The sequence below is a fragment of the Balaenoptera acutorostrata genome, chromosome 15, assembly GCF_949987535.1.
Source record: "Balaenoptera acutorostrata chromosome 15, mBalAcu1.1, whole genome shotgun sequence".
In the NCBI taxonomy this organism is placed as follows: Eukaryota; Metazoa; Chordata; class Mammalia; order Artiodactyla; family Balaenopteridae; genus Balaenoptera; species Balaenoptera acutorostrata.
The window spans coordinates 48,802,692-48,826,927 of NC_080078.1; the positions used below are offsets into that span (position 1 = coordinate 48,802,692).

The 24,236-nt window shown below is 41.3% G+C and overlaps 1 protein-coding gene across 1 annotated transcript in view; it reads left to right on the forward strand.

Moving 5' to 3' along the window:
* SEL1L2 (SEL1L2 adaptor subunit of ERAD E3 ubiquitin ligase) overlaps positions 1-21,866 on the forward strand; it is a 60,240-nt gene extending 38,374 nt beyond the window's left edge. The window contains exons 9-14 of the mRNA XM_057529533.1: positions 2,007-2,069; positions 2,635-2,722; positions 8,092-8,240; positions 9,664-9,738; positions 21,374-21,502; positions 21,640-21,866. Of these exons, the coding sequence (XP_057385516.1) occupies positions 2,007-2,069; positions 2,635-2,722; positions 8,092-8,240; positions 9,664-9,738; positions 21,374-21,502; positions 21,640-21,762 (627 nt within the window). The 3' untranslated portion in view covers positions 21,763-21,866. The remainder of the gene's footprint in view (positions 1-2,006; positions 2,070-2,634; positions 2,723-8,091; positions 8,241-9,663; positions 9,739-21,373; positions 21,503-21,639) is intronic.
* The last annotated feature ends 2,370 nt before the right edge of the window (positions 21,867-24,236 follow it).

The following is a 24,236-nucleotide window of genomic DNA, read 5'->3' on the forward strand; positions in this document are numbered from 1 at the left end:
ACCTCTGAACACAGCAGCCCCATCCCCATCTTCACACTTCTGTCATTCCCCCCCTTCCTAGAATCCCCCATTCTGAATACCCATCCCCCAGAGCAGAGCTCGATCCTCTCTCCCTCCACAAAGCCACCCCTACTCCCTTGGCACACATCTTTTCCCTCTTCTGAACTTGCCCTGTGTTCACTCTATGTACTCCTAGACACTTTACTGCTTCTACCCTGTGCCTTCTCTCCTACTGTCTGAAGGCCATGTCTCTTCACCTAGAGGAGGCCAACGGTCTTAGTGCCTTGTAAGGGCTCATCAAATATTTGCCAAATATGACCATCTGGTCCCTAAGTTCATGTCAGTTAACCTGAGCAAGAACATTGAGCCCTAAGGCAGAAGTTATGTATGGGGTTGGGGGGGGAGGTTGCCTGCACATATGTTTTGTTTGGCTCAGAAAGAGTTTTAAAAATTAGGAAATTTCATATCAAAATCTGGATGTCCAGCTTTTCTTGGAAAATGAGAAGAGCTGTCCACATGAGGCGGCCTTTCCACGTGATGACAGCTGGCTGCAGCAGACAGCCAGGGAGGTGCTGCTGCCTTTGGACAGGGCAGGTGCTCTCCGGTTTGCCTCAGTCTCCACCACTCCCCCTTCACCGGGCTTAATGTACTTCTTACATTACTTGCATGGCTCTGGAGGTATCTGAGTTGGCCACTCCTGAGCTGAACATTCTAAACAGGTACTCCGGGCCTTAAACAGTTGGTGAGTCATCCAATGAGCCCCTGGTTTCCTAAGGATTCTCTTAGAGAAAGAAAGAAATTTGTCCCTAGTATTCTAACCTTTCTCCTCCTTCTCCCTTCCTCTTTCCTTCCTCTTATTTCCCTTCCCTCCCATTTTTTCTCAACATCTAAATGAAGATAGTTAAAAGGAGACAGACTCACTAGACTTTACCACATGGATCACACCAGGCCTTACTATCCCCAGAGCAGTCTATCCTAAAACTCCTGGAACCACAGGTAGATGTAGTCAGGGGAGAAGAGGGAAGAGGATAGTAGACATACACCAGCTGTTTTAAATACAGGTGGACCGTCCTCAAGAATTCTTACAATAGCTGGCCCTTTGACATGCATAGGCTCAAAGTTTGGAGTCTTGACATAGTTGTTGAACTATGCCTTCTCTATTTATGTGCTATTCCTGTATCACCAAGGAATATTCTGGCTGCATCAGCAATAATTACATTTCAATTATTAACTTATTAAAACTAATTACAAATAAATACATTTAAGTGGTAAAAAGAAATTTGGAGAGTTTTCTATCAGAACTTAAGTACCTGAGGAAATACTATAAACCTTACAAGCAGTAACAGTGCTTTACCATCCATAACAGCTAGATTGAAATTCATAGAGTCTCCAAATGTTATTTGGCCATTTATGTCAACCTCCTTTGACCAAAGCAGGTAACAAGTGTCTAGATAGACTTCTCCCTTCTGAAAAACTCCTACACATCCTTTAAGACCCAGCTCAAATGTCAACACCTCCGACAACTCAATCTGCTCAGTCCCTAGTCTCACCCACCGTCACCTAGCCTCCCTCTTCTAGGTGCCCACAACACTCTTTATCTGTTTCTACTATAGGACTTACCACATTTGACATGATTAAGAGGTCCTACCTAGTGGCTCAGAGCCCAGGAGCCTGTAAGGCAGGGATCATCGTTTATTGATCTTTTGACTTTCACCTCCTACCCAATGCCTGTTACAGAGTCACACACAAAGCAAGCACTAAATAAGTGCTGAATGAAAGATTGGAGGAAAGATTTGACTTTCATCTCCCTCTTTTCTAGTCAGAGGTGGGTTATGAAAGTGTGAAAGGAGAAACTAGAGAGGGTCAGAATAACACCAACTGCCTGATTCACCTGCCTTATTTCATCTCCTACGGGCTGCATTTCAAATATTGTGAAAGATTTTGCAATACTTTTCCATATGGTGAATTCTTCTGGGACTTTACTTGGATTTTTAAACCTGTTCCAGGGCAATGCCATTGGTCTTCATGGGCTCGGTCTTCTTTACTTTTATGGGAAAGGAGTTCCTGTGGTAAGTTAAATAATTTTCTTATCTTTTTCAACATTTCTAGCAATTTATTAGGGTGAAATTCATGATCACTGATTAATCTAAAGGAATTAGTCTCTATTACGTGGTTTGCCAAGGTATCATATCTGGTAATAGAGAATAAAATAATTCAGTGAAATATTTGCCAAAGAGACATAGAACAAGCTTGTGACAAGAATAACAACCCTAATTATATCTTAGAATCATAGATTCTAAGTAACCTTAGAAATCATCTAAACCATGAGGATTTTTTTTCATAGAGAAATTTATCTTCTTACTTTAACTTCTGTCTTTTGAGTGACCTTCCCCCAATATCTAACAAAACCTACTGTCAGTGTAGGAAAAGACATAATTTACAATGAAAATAAGATAATTATTTCTTAATAGAATCTAATATAATAATGAAATAAAATGTATAATACTTCTGATACTACTTTAATTAGCCTAAATCACATAGGGCACTAACTATGCTCTTAAAAATAGTGGAAGGCAATTGTTACCATGGAGTTATGCATGTACCTTTGAGTAACAAAGTGTAATTATCTTGCAGAATTATGCAGAAGCACTTAAATACTTTCAGAAAGCTGCAGAGAAGGGATGGCCAGACGCACAGTTTCAGTTAGGCTTCATGTACTACTGTAAGTGCTATACATATGGCTGCTTTACTTAGAACAATAAATGCAAAGTCTGCTCCTTTTTTAAGACAAATCAAAGGGTTGGTGTAAGTGGTTTAGATAGAACATTCAGGCAGCAATTTGAGGAGGAATTTGAAGAAAACAGGAGGAAAAGGACATTTGGGGGAGGAGGCAATGAGGTGCAATCAGAAAGCTCACCTTTGAAAATTTTAAGTTTGAAGTGCCTTGTGACACCCAGCGCACAACCCAGAAGCAAGTATGAAACTCACAAGAAAGGTAAAACTTGGAGAGAAAGATTTGGGGGGACATCAACATACAGGCATCAGTAAGAGTAACTGAGGTTGCAGAGGGAAAGGAGACAGAGTGTGAGAGGAAGGAGAGTGGGCCATGGTGAGAAATCTGGTGATCCTTGGTGCCATATTGAAAAGATGGGCAGAGAAAGAGTGGTCACAAGAAGACTGAGAAAGCATGGCCATTTGATTTGGAATTATAGTATTATCTGGCCCAAGATAGGTGGCGCTCCTTATTTTGGGCCAGATAATACTATAATTCCAAATCCAATAACACAGTCCAATGGCATCAGCTCAATGGTTGCAGTATATGCCATTGTTTAATCTATAGTCCTCATTTATCTTTGATCAAGATAAAAAATGATGTAACTATCCTTATTAAATTGATTAATACTTTGCATCACAATTATGGCTAGGACTAATACTGTAGCACTATTCCCAGAAAAATGATTCCATAAAAACATCCGAGTTTCAGATCAAAGTGAAGTGTTAATTCTCAGGTGGTACTAAGGGTTAAGAGTCTTATTCCAAAACAGTGGTTCATATACATTTTGGTTCTTATTCATACCTTTGTGAATCTGATGAAATATAAACCTTCCCCTTCAGATATGTGCGTAAGGACAAGTGCACATACCCCCCCACCCCCCAACAAATGTTGGATACATTTCAGAAACTTACATTCCCTGAAGCCTATCCGTGAATTCCAGGTAAAGAATCCCTTCTCTGAATATTTTCTCAGCTTCAGAAAGATTTGAGAATAATCACAATAGTTTGGTCTTAAAATAACCAAAAAGTTGTCCAGGGGCAATGATTCGATGCTCTATTCCTGAGAGGGTTTTCTTTTATTTTTGAGAAATTTATTTTCTCCAAATTGGCTCATGTCTATTAAAAGAATATCTAAGATGTATACAGCATTGTTTGATTTTCAGAGCACTGGCATATGATGCCATATGACTTACCTTGGGGCTTTTGCATACTATACATCAGTTGAATTACATTTTAAACTCATGCGACCTTCTCAACAATTCTAGAAGTTTTCAACCTCATTAATGGATAGGAACCTCAAATACAGAGCTATCCATGATGAGTTGGCTAGTCAGCATGAGATTGAAAAAGAGACTCAGAATGCTTGCTCTGGTACCAGTCCCTTTTCTTTTTTTTCTTTTTTTTTTTTGCTTAAAGTACACAATTCAATGGTTTTTAGTATATTCACAGACTTGTGCAACCAACACCAGAACCAATTTTAGAACATTTTCATCAGCACAAGAGATAATCCCGCCCCCCCATAAGCAGTCATTCCTCATTCCTGTCACCCCAATCCCTGGTCACCACTGCTCTGCTTTCTGTCTCCATGGATTTACCTCTTTGGGTCATTTCATAGAAATGGAATCATTCAATATGTGGTCTGTCATGTCTGGCTTCTTTCAGTGAGACCATGCTTTCAAGGTTCAGCTATGCTGCAGTGTGTGTCAGTATTTCATTCCTTTTTTTTTTTTTTTTAGTATTAGTTGTTTTGTTTGTTTGTTTGTACTGCAGGTTCTTATCAGTCATCAATTTTATACACATCAGTGTATACATGTCAATCCCAATCGCCCAATTCAGCACACCACCATCCCCACCCCACCGCGTTTTCCCCCCTTGGTGTCCATACGTTTGTTCTCTACGTCTGTGTCTCAACTTCTGCCCTGCAAACCAGTTCATCTACCAGTCCCTTTTCTTTGGGCTATGTTGCCAACCAATATTTTAAATAAATAAATAGCAACAACAATAATAAAATAGTTATTATTTGCTGAGCAGTTCTAAGCATTGAGCTAAAAATTGCTAAAAAACCATGAATTTCAAACCAGAATTTTAAATGTGGATTTATACTGAATGATGATCTTTAACAAACAACGTGAACCTATTCTTCATCATCTGGTGATTGTCCTCACACTGAGTATTGCTACTCCATTTTAGTGTTCAAGCTTGCATTAATGCCTGCCATTGTGAAAGCCAAATAATTCCATGGCATCCCACAGCAAGAGAGGTTTCTGGCAGTTCAAATATAAAAATGTAATGAGAGATGTGTGTTCACAGGGCACATAGTGGTTTGAGAAATCTGCTCAATAAATGCTTGTTGTTGATTGAATACTTAGTTTCGAAAATAATATTTAACTTTTCTTCCAGAATACCAACTTAGCAGGAAATGTTATCATAAGTATAAAGAAATTGTTTCCACTCCCAGAAGTAAATGGATTAAATTCCCATTTAATGCAGATTTTAATTCCCTAAAATACTAACTTTAGTGCTAATCTTTAGCAATTAATTAAAATTGGCATGTAAGAATTTCTTGCTGGAAGAATTTTGATAAATTATGAGACTAACCTGAGCTACCATACAAATCCTTGGAGTTTTAAATTTCATTTTGTACAGCATATTTATGTGAGTAAACCTTTTTTTGCATTGGAAACACTGAAGCCAAAATGCTGAAAATTATGGAGGCTGACATGAAGCCTCATCGTATTAATATTAAATTCAACATCAGTGATTTATTGTCACAAACAACATTATCTGTCATGGTAAACAAATGCTGTTAACTTATACTATGGTTTTATTTGATTTGTGTGTCCATTTTGATTTTTAAATATTTATTGTTGAATAAGGCCTGCAAGTGTGAACAACTTATTTCTAAATTTAGGTTTATATGTTTGAATAATATTATAATAAAATTTTAAATAAAAAAAAAAGCATGGTCAGAGGAATGGGGTGAGGAGGAGGTGACCTTAAGTAGGACAAGGGATAGAACTTTCAAGAAAGAGTAAATGAATGAGCACCCCTTTGAAATTCAGTGAAAGGCCTAGTTCTCACTTTTCAAAAAAAAAAAAAAAAGTAAGAAAGGGCCAAGCATCTGGGGAACTTGTCGATAAGGAGGATTTTGTGAGGTCATTGAACTGGCTGGGATGGAAGCCAGATACAGTGGGTTGAGGTGTAAATGGAAGGTGAGGAAGTAGATGAGTAAAATATTCTTGGAAGTAGTGTGCCTTTAAATGGAGAGAAAGGGGATATTAGCACGAGGGGGACCGAGAATCAAGAGGGAGTTGTTTTTAAGGTGATGAGAGACCTGAGTATAATTTTCGGCAGAAAAAAGAGAGCCAGCCAGTGGAGGTGGTTAATGTGTCTTGGGGGAAGATGAGATAACTGATGAAGAGGTTCTGGGAATATTTAGGTGGCATTTCTGATCTAATCTGACCAGTGGCAAATCTGAAAGTATCTGATCAGGTCCAGGTAGGTGGGGGTCTCATTAGCTTTGATGAAGAGGAAGGATTTCTCACCCTCAAAGACTGGAGAGACGGTGGAATAGATGGTGCAGTTGTAAATCTGGGGAGAGAGGCAAGTGAGGAAAGATAATGTGAGGGTTCCCTCCATGAGCTCAGAGGTACAAAGTCATCTTCTGAGATCGAAGGTAGAGTGGTTGGGGTAGGTGGTCTCAGAAAGCCATGAAGGTTTGTAATCATCTTTGTGGGGACTGAGAGAGAGAGAGAGTGGCCAAGACACGTGTCAGGAGATCTGAGCACACCTGAGTAACCCTGATGAGTCCTTGCTGTCAGGTGGAGCAAGGGCAGCAACAGACTGCATCATCAAGAAGACAGGTCTGGCCAAGAGGTCAGCTGGCATTTTCCATGATAGCCCAGGTGGAGGGCCTCTTCTCTATGGTCTTGGGAGGTCGCCTAAGATAGCCTTGTTCTTCTAGTTTATTCCAAGTCCCAGGCCCAGGGTCTATCAGATTCCTCAAGCATCTAGAATAAGAGTAATAGTTATGACTAATGTTTAAGTCTTTACATGTATTTACTCATTTAGTCCTCTCAACACATCTAGGGGGTAGCCCACCATTTCTAGATGAGCAAACTGAGCCATATCAAGGTCAAACATCTTACACAAGATCACACACTTGGTGGAGCTGGGACTCAAACCCAAGTGACCTGCCTCCAGAGCCTTTGCTCTTACCAGCAACATGGCACTGCTTCTAAAGGCTAAGAAATGTTAGAGCTGGAAGGCAGTTTCAGAACCACCTAGTGAAAGCCCTTCCTTTTGCAAATGAAGTGCCTATGGGTGCCCAGGTCACAAAAGGAGTAATGGGAGAGCCAGGACAAGAATCCCAGCTGCTGGGAGTAGCTGATTCTCCATCCTAGCTCCAAATGCCTCTCCTTGCTCCAAGCAATGAGCTGAGTCTGAGCTGGGCCTCCTGGAGCTGGGATTTACCTGCTCCAAACTCCATAGTTATGGCTGGGAGGAGCTATATTGGTCTCCTGGTGTGGAAGGATGACAGGGATGGTGACACACATCATGGAGGGCCTTCTGGTCCTCAGAGACTACCACTTGGTCTTCTTTTCATTAATTGCAGTTATACCATATTGAGGAGATGTTTTCATGAGACTAAACAGTCCATCTCCTTCAGTTTTCTGAATGGGTCAAGAACATACATTTCCATATTCTTACTTATAATCTAACTCAACCTTTTTTTTCCCCCCAAATAGTGGATCTAGAGTAGCTTGACTTTTGGTTGGCTTTTCTCATCCTATTTAAAATAGCAGGAATCGGGCTTCCTTAGTGGCGCAGTGGTTGAGAATCTGCCTGCCAATGCAGGGGACACGGGTTCGAGCCCTGGTCTGGGAAGATCCCACATGCCGTAGGGCAACTAGGTCCGTGAGCCACAACTACTGAGCCTGCGCGTCTGGAGCCTGTGCTCCGCAACAAGAGAGGCCGCGATAGTGAGAGGCCCGCGCACCGCGATGAAGAGTGACCCCCGCTCGCCGCAACTGGAGAAAGCCCTCGCACAGAAACGGAGACCCAACACAGCCAAAAATAAATAAATAAATAAATAATTAATTAAAAAAAAAAAAAAGATAAGAGCAGAAATAAATGAAATAGATACAAAAAAAAGATAAACATCAACAAAACTTAAACTAGTTATTGGAAAATATAAATAAAATTGATAAACCTTTAAAAAAAAATAGCAGGAATCACTATGAGCATTACATCCATAGGTTATAATGTAAAAAATAATGTAAATAAGGGGTGGCTCAAAATAATTTTAATTTTCAGCTGGCTCTGGAGTGCGGAAGGATTATAAACTTGCCTTCAAATATTTTTACTTGGCATCTCAGAGTGGGCAGCCCCTCGCCATTTATTACCTGGCCAAGATGTACGCCACAGGAACAGGAGTGTTAAGATCGTGCAGAACCGCTGTGGAGGTAAATCACGGGCTATTTCTAAAGCACTTTTCATTTATCACAGAAAGGAGGTGATACTGTCCTTAGATTGTTGGTGTCTTTGATTTTATAGATATTATCTTGTTTCTTCCAGCGGACAATGTGAACACTGACATTTGCCAGGGAGGAAAAGCAGTGATGTAACTCAGACTGGGAAAGGGAGGAAGAGAAATGATCCCTCCTGTCTTGCATCTGGCTTTTCATCAAGTTCAGAGCTCGCCTCAGAATTCAGTTATGGAGCTCTGTTTCAGCTTTCAATCAAATCTCCAGGGCAATTTGGCACTTCTAGTAGGATTGGGAGTTGCGACTTGGGACATGAAAGGCTTGATTTAGCTTAGAAAATGTAGCCCACTTCTTCCCAGAAAGCCAGGTTCTTAGGTTTTTCTGATGATTTGGATGACAACTGAGAAAGTGAATTTTTTCAGCATGGGATAGTGATGCAGTTTTCAAAAGAATGCTTTTAGGACCTTAATGTCCTTCATTGATTTATTAAACACTTCCCCTGCACCAATATAAATACCTTCATGTTGCAATCTGGCCCCTCTGAAATTCGTTTCAAAACCTGCCAGCTAATAATCTATCTTTAGATTTGCTCCTTTGCCAACTTCCTAATGAATTATGTATGGTTAACCTCTTTTGGTTACATAAGGGCTATTCAACTAAGTTGCCGGTTGTCCCCACAGAGCTCTGCACACCTCCCTCACGGTTATGTCACCTACACCCTCAGGCACTGTCTTCCCTTCATTCTCTCTTCACATCAGCTGCAGCCTTATAACTCACCCTTGCAGGGCAGCAGCGTCCAGAAAATCCCTTTTATTAAAAAACAGAAGTCGATACATTCTGTTGTCCTGCCAAATAGCCCCCAAGTCAGAAAAGTTCATTTACACATATTTAAAACAAGCCTCAGGAAGTGTAAGCTCAAGACAAAAAAAAAACACACCTGCAATCTTCGTGCCTATGAAAGCTATTAACTCCTCACCCTAAATAATTTTCAAAAGCCATGCTTTAGACCTAAAATCCTTGCCTGACCAGCCAGCAGGAACTGAAGACTGAGGTTATTTATCGTTTACCTGGAATGAAGTGTATTGGCTAACTAGTCTGCTTGATTTCTCTTTGTATATACAGCTTTATAAAGGTGTCTGTGAACTAGGCCACTGGACTGAGAAATTCCTGACAGCATACTTTGCCTATAAGAATGGTGATATAGATTCTTCTCTTGTTCAATATGCACTCCTTGCAGAAATGGGTTATGAAGTAGCTCAAAGCAATTCAGCATTCATTTTGGAATCTAGTAAGATAAGTTAAAATTCTCTGCAATTCCCCAATCATGCATATGCATATATGACTTTACTGTAGGGGTATTTTAAGCCTTCCTAATGGAATGTCTCCTTTTTTATTTTTTTAGAAAAAGCTAAAATCCTTGAAAAAGAGAAGATGTATCCAATGGCACTTCTCCTATGGAATCGAGCTGCCATTCAAGGTACAGAACTTAGATAAAAATGAGCACTACTTGGCCCCTGTCCGCTATTATTCATCTGATTTGCTCCAGCTGAGTTCTTGGGCACATAGGCAGAAAGGTGCAGGATATCTAGCAGGTGGTATTTCAAACTGATGTTAGGGTCAGTCTTTGGTTAGAGGTCATTTCCAGGAACTTCTTTTGTTATTCTCAAGGTCTCCAGTTTAGCAAACCATAGGAATTTTTCTATGGCTTTGTCTCCATGGCACCAGAACGGTTGTTTGAAACATGGCAGTTTTACTCAAGAAATCAGTTTTCTTGGTCTGGCTTCAGTCACTCATTTGCTGAGTTTTTCTGAACTTATCAGAGATATGACCTATGTTTCAATGAGTTTATATAGGTTAAATTACTTATGGCTCCAAGACTTGTTTGATTTTTCTTTTAGAATATCACATTGAGGATTACCACAAGCTTCAGATCTTTATTATAACCATTAGCATGGTAGCATCAGGGAAAAAAAAGAAGAATTAATTAGCAAGATCCTCCCCCCGCCGTAGGGAGCGCTGGTGGGAAAGCAGTGGCAGGTGGCATTTGCATCACTATGTCTCATTCCATTCTTTCCCTAAATTATATTACTAATAGCAGAGAGATTCTGCAAAGCTGTCACTATTGGCATTTGGATATGTGAGGTGCTCTCTTACGGTAAGAGAGCAATTTTACTTCCAATTAAGTTTCTTAAAATCGTCTCAGGCTAAGGCCGAATCATCCCTTTTCTACAAGAATTGAATGGGATAAAAACAATTCTCAGCTGATGCTAATATGAGGCAGAAGAAAAAGTCACAGTGGTGCCTTCTCAGGTCCAGCTGAGCTGGTACTGCAGCAGCAAGCCATCTGTGTGATTTTAGTGAGAAATTCCCTAAATAAAGAAAAGTCTGTTTTCTAAAATGTTTGGAGTAAGGGAACAACACCAGCAGCCCCTCAGCTATGGCAAATCAGCTCAATTGTAACAAATACAGGTTTATTCCAAGCCAGGAAATGCTGTGGAAATTGCACTAAGGAAAAGAGACATTGAAAATGAGAGGACATTAATATTAAACAGAATTCACCAATATAAAAATGTCAGACCACTAAAAATAATTGTGTGTCACCAGAGAGGTCAGCCATGATTGTCCCCAAAGATGTGGTTTCTGAATGGCTGTCTTGAGCTTAGGAAATCTAGTAATGGAAGTTAGGTTTCCAATCAGTCATTGGCGATGTTTCTTTCAGGAGTGTGAGGAGGGTGCTGAACCATAAGGACTCAGTCACCCACCTGTGACTGTGAAATTGGAGAGGAAATCCCTCCCACTGTCTAGTGACCCCCTGGGAGCCTGTCAGGATTGCCACATGCCCCCCACCCCCCATCAGTCCCCTAATTAGGCTGGAGCTGAATCCTCTGGAGAATCTGCTTGTTCACAACCTTTCATTCTTAGAGACCTCAGGGGTCCTGCTTATTGCTTGCAAAGCTTGAAAATGCAGAGTCCTGTTCTTTTGTGGCTATGGTGCAGAAGGAATCTTGGGGTCAAAGGAAGATAGCTTTGGGCAAAATTAGAGATGGAGTGGGTTTCTCTTTAGAGCTCGAGGGGTCTCTTGCCTCTCCAGGCCCCTCTGAGCCCCTCTCCTGGGCATCATTTCTGTGAGGTCTTGCCCCTAGCTACCTGTACATTTTGAAGCACCTGGGAAGCAAACCCTGACAACTAATATCTTTGGCAGCTTAAGAAGTTTACGACGTTACTTCTACTCCAAGAAAACTAAAGATGGCTCATGGTATTACATTTTAGTATAGGGTTCCAGAAGATTAAAAGAACTTCAGAACCCAAAGGAATCAATTCCAAAAAATTTTAGGCTTTGCATTAGGCCAAATGGGAAGAAAAACTTGGAAGGAGTCCTATAGCCCTTAATGATACACATCAGACCATACAACACAGGGTACTTTCCCCTTTTCCAAGTAAGCCTAGACTGTGCCAGCGGGGTTGGCCACAGCTGAAGTGGATGTCCTACATGAGCATTCCCTCATCTTTTCAATCAACATAGCCCTAGTGAGTGGAAACATGGGCCCCAAAGAGACCCTTAGAGGTCATCCCTAAGTGGCCTTCAAAAGACTGAAATCTCATATCTTAAAAAGTCATGTGAATTTTTTTCTACTCCTGAATATTTTCATGTTTGTTGGAAACTAAGATTGTAAAATACTTAACATCTGGGGAAAGCATTTTCTAAAAAGTTTCCTACCCTGTCTATCCATTCATTCCATAAATATTCATCAAGTACCATTCCCATCCTGGTAATATATCAGTGATCAAGAGCTTCAAAATTCTCTCTCATGAAAGAGAGAGAGAAAATAAACTAGTAAACAAATAAGATAACAGTGATATGTGCTGTGAGGAAATAAAACATGGAGATGGGATGGATAACTACTGAGATGTAGTCTGACAAGGTAGTCAGAGAAGGCTCTAGAAGGGAAGCGAAGTTTGCACTGAGACCAGAATGATGAGTCAGAGGAACTGCAAACATGCCAGGCAGAGGGGCTTGAAGAATCTTACTGCAGACATCCCGAGGCAAGAATGAGCTCGGTGTACTGAAGGAATATTAAGAAGGCCAGAGCATCCCGAGAAAGTGACATGTGGTAAGCACAGCCAGGGAGGCAGAAGACAGATAAGGCACAACTTGTAGGTCAGGTAAGGAATCTGGATGTTATTCCAAGGGCAAAGTGAAACGCTTGGGGGTTTTAACACAGGGAATAATGTGATTTGATTTTACATTTGAAAAAGATCATCTTGGCTGTTGTGTGGAGAGCAGATCAGAAAGTGTAGCTAAAAGCACATTTTGGAGGCTGCTGTAGTATTCCAGGCTTAGACTAGATGGTAGAGGAGCTGGAGAGAAACAGGTGTGTTTTAGAGGTAGCACCAACAGGATTTGCTGATGGATTTGATAATGAAATTGAGGGGAAAGAACTGGGAATAGTTCCCCTAGATTTATGGCCTGAAAAATGGTGGTGCTGGCACTGATAGAGGAAAGGAACTGATGACTTTGTTTGGGGGAAGGGCTAGCAGGGAGTTAAGAATCTCTAGTGGATGTTTTAAGTCTGAGATCCAGGCAGAGAAGTCAAGAAGGCAGTTGTAAGAATCTGGGGCTTAGAGAGAGATGGAATATAGATACAAATTCAGAAATAGGAAACATAGAGCCATGGAACTAGATGAGATCACCTGGAAAGAGAGCTGAGATAGAGCAGAGTGGAGGAGAGAGGAGGGGAAGGGAGGAGAGGAGAGAAAAGAAGGGAGAGGAGCTGGGGATAAAGGAGTCAGTGACGAGCCCTTGATATTCCAACATTTAGAAGCTGGGTAGAGGAGGAGTCAGGCAAGAGTTTGAAAAGGACAAGCCTATGAGGCAGGAGGGAAGTCAAGAGAAGAAAGGGCTTGGGCAGATAGCGCCAGTGATTCCGGTGCTGCTTAGTGGTCCAGTGAGATGAGGACAGGAAGTGACCAGGGGATCTGGCTGCATGGAGGTTATCAACCACCTTAAAAATAGCGGTTTCTTGGAGGAGGGAGCAGAAGCCAGAGTGGGGTGGGTTGAAGAGTATGTGGGAGGAGAAGCTTTGGAGACAGTGAGTGTAGAACACACTTTTGAAAAGGCTGAGTGTGAAGTGAACAGAGAAATGGAGAGTAGTTACAAGGAGATGCCATGGGATAAAGAAATGGCATAAAGGTTTGGTTTAGTTCATAGAAGATACCAAAGTGTGTTTGGATGACTCATGGGACTAGAACAGGGGCAGAAACTGGTGATGCAGGAGAGCAGAGCTTCAGGAATGAAGGCTAAGAAAAGGAAGAGTGGGATCCAGTTGCCCAAGAGTTGACCTACCTTCAGAAAATGAATCTAAAAGGTAAAATTGATAATCTTTTATTCTTTAAGAACATTTGTACTATACTGTGGGAGTTATCCTACAATAAAGACAGCTAGCATTGTGTGTTATATCCATAAATCATATCTAATTCTGATCCTGGGATTCTGAGTGTTTTTTTCTTTTTTTATATAGATTATCATTAGGCTGATGCTAATGATTTACTAGGAACTACACATGAATCATTTGAGTTATTATTCTCCTTCTCTTTCTAATATTTCTATCAGGCAATGCATTTGCTAGAGTGAAAATCGGAGATTACCATTACTATGGCTACGGGACTAAGAAAGACTATCAAACAGCAGCCACACATTACAGCATCGCAGCCAACAAACACCACAGCGCACAAGCCATGTTCAACCTGGCCTATATGTATGAACATGGTTTAGGTATCGCAAAGGTAATTGTGCTGGTAATAATCCAACCTAGTAACGGTAGCTGTACGGGAAGGAAAATTTATAATGTTTTACATTTCATGGATGTCATCAATGTAGAGAAAAAGACTTAATATTTGCTGAGTCCCTCCCACATGCCAACACATATTATGTACCCTGATATAACCCTATGAGGTAGAATTTATTTTCTCCGTGACGCCCAAGGACGTAACTAATGAGGAGAATAAATCTAGTCTTGGCCAATTTGATTCATAGTAAATTCACGCTTTTTCCAGCAACACTAGTAGGCCCTGCCCCCACTGCCTTCCACCCACAGGCCTTTTTCCATTAAAATTTCCATTGACTCGCAAGCTCTCAGTAATAAGGAGAAAGTGAGAATGAGATCAGAGCTGGATACTGAGGTGGCATTAATCCAGAAATGTCTTTTGAAACACCCACTGTGTACATGACACAGTGCTGAGTGCTCTAGAGAGGCCCAAGAAAATAGATCTCCATCCTTCAAAGACTACACTTGACTTGAGGAGATGAGGCGTATTCATTAAGAGGGCTAACACTACAAGGTGATAGTGGGTAGATCCTTCGGACAGTCAGTGTAATTAAGCCAGAAGATGGCATTAGGGTCTGACAGAGTGAGAAAGGTGATTTTGATAGCCAGGTGTTGGTGTGTTATGTATATATACCATGTCCTTTAAGTCACATAACCACTCAATGAGAAGCATCCAATCATTGTCCTCGTTGTTTGCATCAGGAAATCACAGTGCAGGTTAAGTCATAGGGCCGAGTTTGCAGGGCTCATCGGTGGTGGAGCCATAATTCGAACCCAGATCTGGCTGACCCCACATTGCTGGTGGCAAGAGTGGGCCCGGCACTACTGAATTTTCTATGCTCTCTTTTTCCTTCCAGTTGTGATAGTAACTGGGAATTATTGGTAGGGAATTTCCTAGCTGACAACTGCTCATGTGCACACGGCTGCAAGAGCTTCTCATTCAGGTGCCAACAATCCAACGGTAGAGGCCCCTGCCTTCGGGTGCTCTCCTGTGCCTGCCTCTTGACTGATCACTTTTCATCATCCCCAGAACCCTAAGCAGTAGAAAGAATGTCAAATCCAAATGCAGTCTGTTTTCCCCATTCCTAGCAGGTGCAAGCTTCCTGTTTTATAACATTGGGGCGGGCAGGACTGGATCGAATAGCTAGATTGGATGATCCTTTGGATGTTATGAAGCCACACTCCCTTCCCCTCCAACTGTCATCCACATCTGAAAACGGAACAGTGATACAAGCCCTGCCCCAGGCTTTGAGGATAAAACGAATAAGCCTTTGTGAAAGGGCTTTGTAGTGAAACAGTGTGTGGAATGACTTTTTTAGATCAGAAGAGAATGTGAGCGATTGCTAAGTAAGGCTTCAAGAGGATTAAAGCTTTTGTTCATCATTCCCCATGTAAAACATAACAATATTGGTGAGAGGAGCATTGTCTGTATAGGATAAAAGTGACCCCACCCCATGGGTTAAATTCAGATTAGCTCTCCTGCCCCCATATGAATCGAGAAGGACTTAACAGCCCCATTGTCATCACAGTGAGGCCATTTAGCAGTGACTCCCTGGAGCGGGGAGAGCTGTCCTCTCAGGACACAGGGCTGACTGACTACACAGCCCGCTGTGTCGGGGGTTCAGTTTTCCTCCTTCGAGTCACTGCTGGCCCTCTCCTAGGCACTTTCTTCACAATGTCAAAAAGCAGTTTTCGAGACATATATTTCATACATCTAGAAAAACTTTGAAGTTTCTCTCTAGCCACATTTCTGTTCTTTTCGGTCAGGGTTCTTGTTAAATCGTGGGTAGTTCATTTTGATCAGTCTCTCCGTCACAGATAAATTTTTTCCTACAGAAAGTCTCTACATATAGAAAAAAAAGAGGCTGTGCTTAACCTCAGACCTGGACACGGGAATTTTAGATTTAGTTAATGAGGGGCCGTTGCTCTTTGTCTTTATTAATTTCTTTTGTTTAGCAATTAGTAAAATAATTACCAAGTACCCAGGGGCCAAGTTTATTAATCTTGCTATCTCGTAGTCAACTTAATGAGGAGAGCTTGTTCCATTTATGGTTAATGAAAGCAAAGCAGTTAGGAGAACAGGCTTTCATAGCACCCAAGACATCGAGTAATTATGCCTGTCTCCAGCAAGACTCTTCACAATCCTCTTTATTAGTAAAACCTCATGCAGACCAGTGGGAAAGATGAATCTAACATCATTACCAGGATTTCTCTGAGAATCAAAAAAAGTTTTGGTAAACTCTGAATGTAAGCCCCCTGGAAAAAGGAAGTAAGGTATAAATCGACTCTTGGTAAATCAGTGTAAAAATATGGGTCATTATTTTTCTCATCTGTCTTTAGGAAAGGATTTGGGACTAAGGTGACGTAGGTGAATTATCCTAATAGCTTCACTGAGAAATATCTCATTCCCCAATTTCTGCCCTTGAGTTAAGCTCACTTGACTTAACTGTGGACCAGGACTGACTGCACCATTGTTTTGGAAACACAAAATAATACCTAGGGAGAAACTGAGAGATGACCTGAACTAATTTAGAAATATAAGCACTCAGCTCACAATTTGTTATGAAACTCCTTCTCAATTTATACTTGATTCAGAAGTCCTTCAAAAATTTAATAACCATGAAAAAAACCTGTTGCCCATCCTCTCCTGCCCATTCCTTCTGTCCTTATCTATCCCGGTTCAGGCCAGAATTTCTACTTGTTGTAAAGGATTCTCAGGGGTCTCCCATTCTAGTGTTCTTCCTTGAACTGTGTGGCCAAAGAAAGCTCTGTTCACCAAAGATTTACCACCAACCAGAAACATCCACACTCGACTGTTGAATGTGTTAAACCATTGAAATTTGGGGGTTTATTGGTTGCAGATGTTAGCATTACTTTAGTTAACACATAACACAGCTAACAAAGCCCCACTGGGTTATTCTTGATAAAGTATAACTCTAGTACTGCTACCCCTCCACCACACTCCTCCCAAAAGATGCACACACACACGCACAAAAATACAAGCCAACAAACACAAAAATAAAAGAATCTTACTGATTTTCTATTGCTTAATGAAGTCCAGACTTCTTACCCTGGCATTCAAACCCTCCCTGACTTAATCCACCTTGATAATAATGGCTTGATATGCCACTATTTCCCTATTTATCTTCTAGGCTGCTTTTCCTTTCCCCGCAAGACCTTGAACTGCACCCTCCTGACCTTAGGTCACATCGCCCCATTTGCTGGAATGATTTTCTCCCACATTTTTGCCCGTTGAAGACCAATCCATTTTTCAAAGAATAGCTCCAATATCATCACCTCTATGAACCCTTCAATGAAGCCCTAGATTTACAAGACATCTGCTTCTAAACTACCATGGTAACGTGCCTTGCTTTTCTTCATTCATTTATTTACTCAAATATTTATCAAGTCCTTGTTTTGTGTCAAGAAGCATTGTGTCAAGAAGGATACGAGAACAAGACACCCTTCAAAGCGTTCATAGTCTACTATGGAAGAGACACGTCCATAGCTAAAGTGAAAGCCCAAAATGGCGTGCATGCATGCACACACAAGTGAAATACTATAAACTTGTTAAAGAGGAAACCATTCAGGCAGAGGAATCAGTACTGTCAGATTCTGTTCTAAAATGTTTTTGTAACATAGAGTATAAGACACACATGATGCTCTTTTTATTTTTTTCATTTTTTTCATTGTTTTGTTTTTAAAATGGAAGAAAGCAGGTATGTTTTAAGATACTGACTAGAAAATCTATCTAAATTAAGAAAAAAGGTGAGAGGAAATTATCCTTGGAAATGAGTTTCAATATATATAGTAAGACCTACTAAATAACACATTTTTTGGATCCTGCAGGGAAAACAAAACCACATCTACTGAATAAATTATAAATAGATATGTCAAAAATAAAAGTAATTATGGCACGAAGCATTTTTATTTTTCATTTGTCTGGTCTGACCTCCTATGGAGTGTTAGAGCTGAAGCTTTAAACACCAGAATAGAATTATTTTCTGGAAAGGCCAAACTAAAGTTTGACATTAAAATGGCCCCCTCGGAAATATGACAGGACAAAATATACATCTCTTAGAAATGGTCATAACCTTTCTTGAAATACATGTCTATTATCTAATGAAATAATCAGAAATGTGCAAAAAAATTTGTGTGTGTATACCTTTATTTATTAGAAAAAAACCCTACAAACAACCAAAATACTCCAAAATAGAGAACACGTTACATAAACTATTGTGTGGTGGTATACTACTCCATTATGTATTTTATGGCCTAGTGACTCAGTGAGCAGGCTAGAAGCAGACTCTCTGGATTTGAATCTCAGCTCTGCCACTTACAAGTCATATGAATTTAGATAAGTGACTTAACCTCTCAGCACCTCAGTTTCTTCATCTTTAAAATGAAGTTAATAATATCATCTGCCCTATAGAATTGTAACAGGGTTTAAATAAACGACAGTGGTGAATGTCACACAGTAAATATTTAATAAGTATCAGCCATTATTATGAAATACTGTACAACCATTAAAAATAAAAATATTATAGACTAAAGGAATATCTTAGGACATGGTATATTTTTTGAAATATATTGTTAACTTAAGAAAATAGAAGACAAAGTATCATACAGAATGAAAAATTCCTAAATTAAAAGTATGTATATATGAATATATACAAAAACACTGGAATGCTGGAAGGATGTGTATGAAATATCAGTAGTTACCTCTGTACAGTGAGATTGTGGGTGTTTTTTCCTTATTTGTTCACCTCTGTATTTTCAAAGTTTCCTCTAATTAACATATTTATAATAAGAAAACAAGAATGAATTATTCAAAAAACTACCTCTGTCCCAGTATAAGACATTTTTGATGACACCCAAAGATTCGGGGCTGGAAAACTCCTGATTCATGTAACTGAACAATTTTCATAAACCAGATACTTTATTGCTGGAGAATTCTGTATCTGAGTTATAAGCAGCTTTTGAACATGTGAGCATAGGGCAGTACTTTGGCACACCTGACATTATAGTTAGAAACACTTAAGAAGTCTGTAGCTCAGTTTATATAATCTCCTAAATTACTGAATTTAAAGCAAAATAAATTCAAACGTACCACAGAAAAGTTAAATGTACGTGGACTGGATATGCAATGGACTTAAATAATGAACCCTAGCCATCATCAAAGCACAATTTATCACGGGGAATTTTCTTTGTGTGAATGGTTTGGATTTTTTTACTAAATAGGATCAAAGAACAAGCAGTCTTTTCTAGAGTCTAGTAATAAAATTTCTTTTATATGGGTTGCCCTAATTAGCCAGAAGGGTTCAAGATTTTCTTTCTCTGCGAATCTTAAAGAAAGACTTTCCTATCCCACCCCACCCCCATTGCGGATCGTGAGGCCACCTTGGCCGGGAGCCAGGCCATCCACTTTAAATGGTACTTCTCTGCTATTTTTTATTATAAGCTAAGCAACTGAATTGTGATGTTTGTGCCTCAAGAAATAAATTAATAACTCTTGTCTGCCTCAAATAAGAAGGAAGGAATGAGATATTGACAAAGGTTGCCTCTCCTTGAACGTTCCATCCAAGTTAATATGCCTGTCACGTGTGGAGGTAACACCGCTGTTGTGATCTGTAGGGTGCTTTCAAGTGAACACCCTCTGAATTTGTTGGAATTAGAGACACAATTTAGAGTTTTTATAACATCCATTTTCTCTGTTGCCAGGAAGATTTGTTTGGAACAGTCTCCTGAATTTTAATTATTTTAAGCAAGCATTATTCCTCTTTCTCAAACAAATAAATTTACCAGTCCACAAAGCTTTGGAAAAATTTAAGAAATGACAAGCAAAACATAGCTGAGAGGACACCACCCAAGAAATGGGTTTAGCGGAGGCCTCAAGGATTCACAACTCTTGAACCCTGTGTAACGGGGGTCTGGGAGATGGAGTGGAGAGACAGAGAGATACTGGATGAGCACAATTTGTGAAAAATCCCTCTTCTTCCCCTTCTTTTGAAAATAATCCACAGGCACCCAAGCAAAGTATAATTCTGGCACTGGCCTAGGGCACTTCAACCTTTAAAAGCAATTCTACTTAGCCTTTTCATTACTCGGTTTGGGAAAACAAAGCAAATATAAAGCAAACAAAAACAAGCCATAAGTAGGTGAAAATGAAAGATTTTTGATCTACCATGGCATAATTTAATGGGGAAAAACAAGTTCCTAAAAATATAGTACATCATTTGTGGAATCAAATTCCAGCCTGAGAACCAAAATAGTTTATTCACTCATTCCTCATTTATTCACTCATTTGATAAGTATTATCAAAGAATTGCCTTGTGCTTGGCACTTCAATAAGCACTGGGAATTCAGGGGTGAACAGGCAGTGCAAGCCCTTGTCTTCAGGGACCTGGAGACAGACAATGAATAAACAAATCCCATAACTTCAGGTATGATAAGTACTAGGAAGAAAAGCAGGGATTTTAAATGCTTGTCACTATCTGTATTGCCATTTGTTTGGGGAGATGTACTGTTAGTGTCTGTTCTCCTGCCCCTTTAATTGGAATTATACTTAAGGTCTGGTCCAGAGATATCCAAGAAAGCTTTTTGGAGTCTGTGTTGGTTTTCTATGACTGCTGTAACAAATGACCACAAATTCAGTGCCTTAAAACCACACACATTTATCTCACAGTTTCTGTAAGTGAGAAATCTAGGTGAGCTTGACCAGGTCCTCTCTGTAGGGTCTCACAGGCTGAAATCAAGGCTGTGTTCCTTACTGAGGGCTCTGGAGGAAAATCTGCTTCCAAGCTTATTCAGGTTGTTGGCCAAATTCAGTTTCTTGCGCTTGTAGGACTGAGGGCCCCATTTCCTTGCTGGCTGTCCACATTCCTTCTCCTGTCTGTGTGGCCCCTCCACAAGGGCAAGTTGAGTCCTTCCCATGCCTAGAATCTCTGACTTCTCCTCTGCTACATCTCTCTGCCTTTCTCTTCTGCTCTCTGAGAAAACTCAGTGTTTAAGGGCTCATGTGATTACACTGAGTCCACCAGGTCATCCAGGACAATCTTCCTATCTTAAGGTTTGTAACCTTAATCACATTTGCAAAATTTGCTTTGCTATTGTAACATAACATATTAACAAGTTCCAAGGATTAGGGCATGAGCGTCTTGTGGGGGCCATGGGGGAAGAGCGTTCAGCCTACCAAAGATAAGTTACTGTATTTCAAACTATGGCTTCCATTTAATTTCTCCTGAAGAATCTGTACCTAAGGACTATGGGCTGTTCTTCTCTTTCCAGGACGTTCGCTTGGCCAGGAGATTATATGATATGGCTGCTAAAACAAGTCCGGACGCTCACATACCTGTGTTCTTTGCCCTCATGAAACTGGAAACTGTGCATTTGTTTCAAGATATCCTGTTTTTTAATGTAAGTTTGTCTCAAATAGGTCCCAAAATCTCTGAAAACTCCAGTGAGCAACTCTTGGGAGATGGGATGGAGGCAGATGATGGTTCTGAATGAAGTGAGAGGCTTGGATTTATTTTTGACAGAATGTCTCTTGCCAGCAGTCTACCATGAGATGGAAATGGATGAAACTGGACAATACCCTTGGACCATACTGGGATTTATTTGTGATTGGCCTAATTGTTGCCGTGCTGATCTTCTTGCTTAGAAATCGCTACCTGTAGGATCTGGACCACCACTGCTCACGGGAACCAGTTCACTTCAAGTCATCTTCACTAAATAAAAAATCTCCCCATCAGACTCAGGAGTCTGCTGCTGATTTCCCATATAGGCCTGTGATGGAAAATGGACAAAGGTTGGGACCCATCCTCTGAGAAACCATTTCAGATCTCCTGCTTAGTTGAGGTGACCACCTGGGGAAGAGGGGATTGCTGGAGACTGATCACCTAAGATTTCCTTACAGACATCTCATCCTGGGGATCTAGTCCTGAGTTAGGGATAAAGACCACCCATTTTCATGTGGTTGTGACAGGCTGTCTCCTTTCGAGAGGACAAATGGGTTTCTTGGCTCCTACAGACATACTGAAGTCGGGAGAAGGGGAGTTTTGGGAGGGCAAGAACACAGATCCCTCAGAATGTGATAAAGGCAAAAATTACAAACAGATGCTTTGTCTTATGGGAATGATCTGGTGAACCACATTCTATCTCCAATAAGCCAACATTCCTCATGGCATTGCTGTGCCAGGGGGACTGACTCAGCCTCCTCAGCGGGGGGCCTTCTATCAAAGCTCCCTTAGCAGCTGTGCAGTGAACGGCTGGGGTCTCTCCAGCTTGCACCCCTCTCTTCCATTCCTCACTGGACCCCTGTGGAATCCCCTCTGGAGTATCCATAAAGGGAGAAGTTACCAGCCTCCTAGGACAGAGGCTAAAGGGCCCAGTTCTTTGTCTCCTCTGACAGGTGAAGCAGAGCTACGGCCCAGTGCTGGGGACAGTGCAGGGAGAGAAGAGTGCAGGAGGCCCATGACTTATGTGAAGGGCCAGTCTTGGATCTCACCTTCACTGAGCCTCAGTTTCCTGATCTGCAAAGTGGGAAGATCTTCGAGATCTTAGAGAGCGGGTATGAGGATGAATGGGATAACGTATGTAAAGGAATTATCACAGGGTCCGGCATCTGGAATAAACTCCATAAATGGTAACTTGTAATATTCTCTAGAAGCTCATGGCAAGTTGGTTGGAATACGCGGACAGCTGAGTTGATAACACTCAATGTGGTTTCAGTGCCCTGCAGTTAGTTCTGCAGCCAAAATGCTGGGTGTTTATGTAGGAAAAGATTGTGCTTGCCTGCTTGAAAACCCAAACTAGGGACAGGAAAAGAGTTAATTAATAATGTCGATCATGGGAATTCCCTGGCAGTCCAGTGGTTAGGACTCTGAGCTCTCACTGCTGAGGGCCTGGCTTCCATCCCTGGTCAGGGAACTAAAATCCCATAAGCCTCGCGGCACAGCCAAAAAAAAAAAAAAAAAAAAAAATGTCAACCATGATCAGAAAGGAGAGGGAAATGGATTTGGAACCAAGCCTGGGTTTGAGGTCCAGCTCTTTCCCTTAGTAGCTCTATGACTTTGGGCATAATTTATCCAAACCTGTTTTTCCTCCATAACGTAGGATTAATTCCTACCTGACTGGAGATTTTTGCAATTTCAATTAGCCTGACTTCACAAGTGCTTTGTAAACATTATACACACACATACTAGCCACAGTCATTTACCTGGCCGTTGACTATCCAGGCTTGTCTGAGGTCCGAGTGTTTACAATTTCCTGACACAATCCCTAACTTACTAGAGAGTTCCAGTCCCAAAGGAATGATAAAAGCCCTGTTCACAAATGTGAAAGGAAGGAGCAGGCATGCAAACCTCAGGTCAGAGCCTAACGGACAGGAGGGCCGTGCAGTTATGGCTCTCATGTGTCTGGAATGTGAGCACATCAGAGACAGGATAAGTGCAAAGAGGGGAGCGTGGAAGGTGAGCCCCGGTTCCAAGACTGGGTGAAAGGTGAGCTCCTAGGAGGTAAAGCTTGTGAAAATAGCTGCAGGCGGGGTAGAAAGAGAGACTCTGCGGCTTGCTGTGTAGAGTAGAACACTGCCTGAAATACAGGAGCAAGGGCAGCGTGAGCTCATCCATTTCCCGTTTCAGCTCGTTGTTCCAAGTAAATGTGAGCCATAGGCTTTGAAAGCGCGAGTGGTTGGTTTAGGGTGTTTGAATCATTCAAACGTCTGTTTCTGGGCCTCTGCTCCAGAGCCTCCGCTGTAGCAGCTCCCACCACCGCAGCGCACGGACTGTGCACCTGCCCACGCCTGGGCGGCTTTGCGGTGACTGACCACTGGTCACCGTGCACTATTTTGCACAGCGCCTTCACATAAGTGTCTCAATCAGAGTACTTTTGGTTGCAAGAAAATACACCGTGTCAGCTTCCCCGTGGTCTCCAGCCAGCCCAGCTGCGAGCCCTGTGAGGGCGGGGGCTAGGCCTTCTCATCTCTAGGTATCCAGGGCCTCAGATATAGTAGGTGCTCAATTAGCACTGGATGACCAACTTGCCCACATCCACCTTCCTCACACCCAACCTGGTCCAACCCCCCCCCCTTCTCAACACAAGCTCGTCACGAAGTGCACAATGACTCATGTTTTTATAACTAGCACAGCAG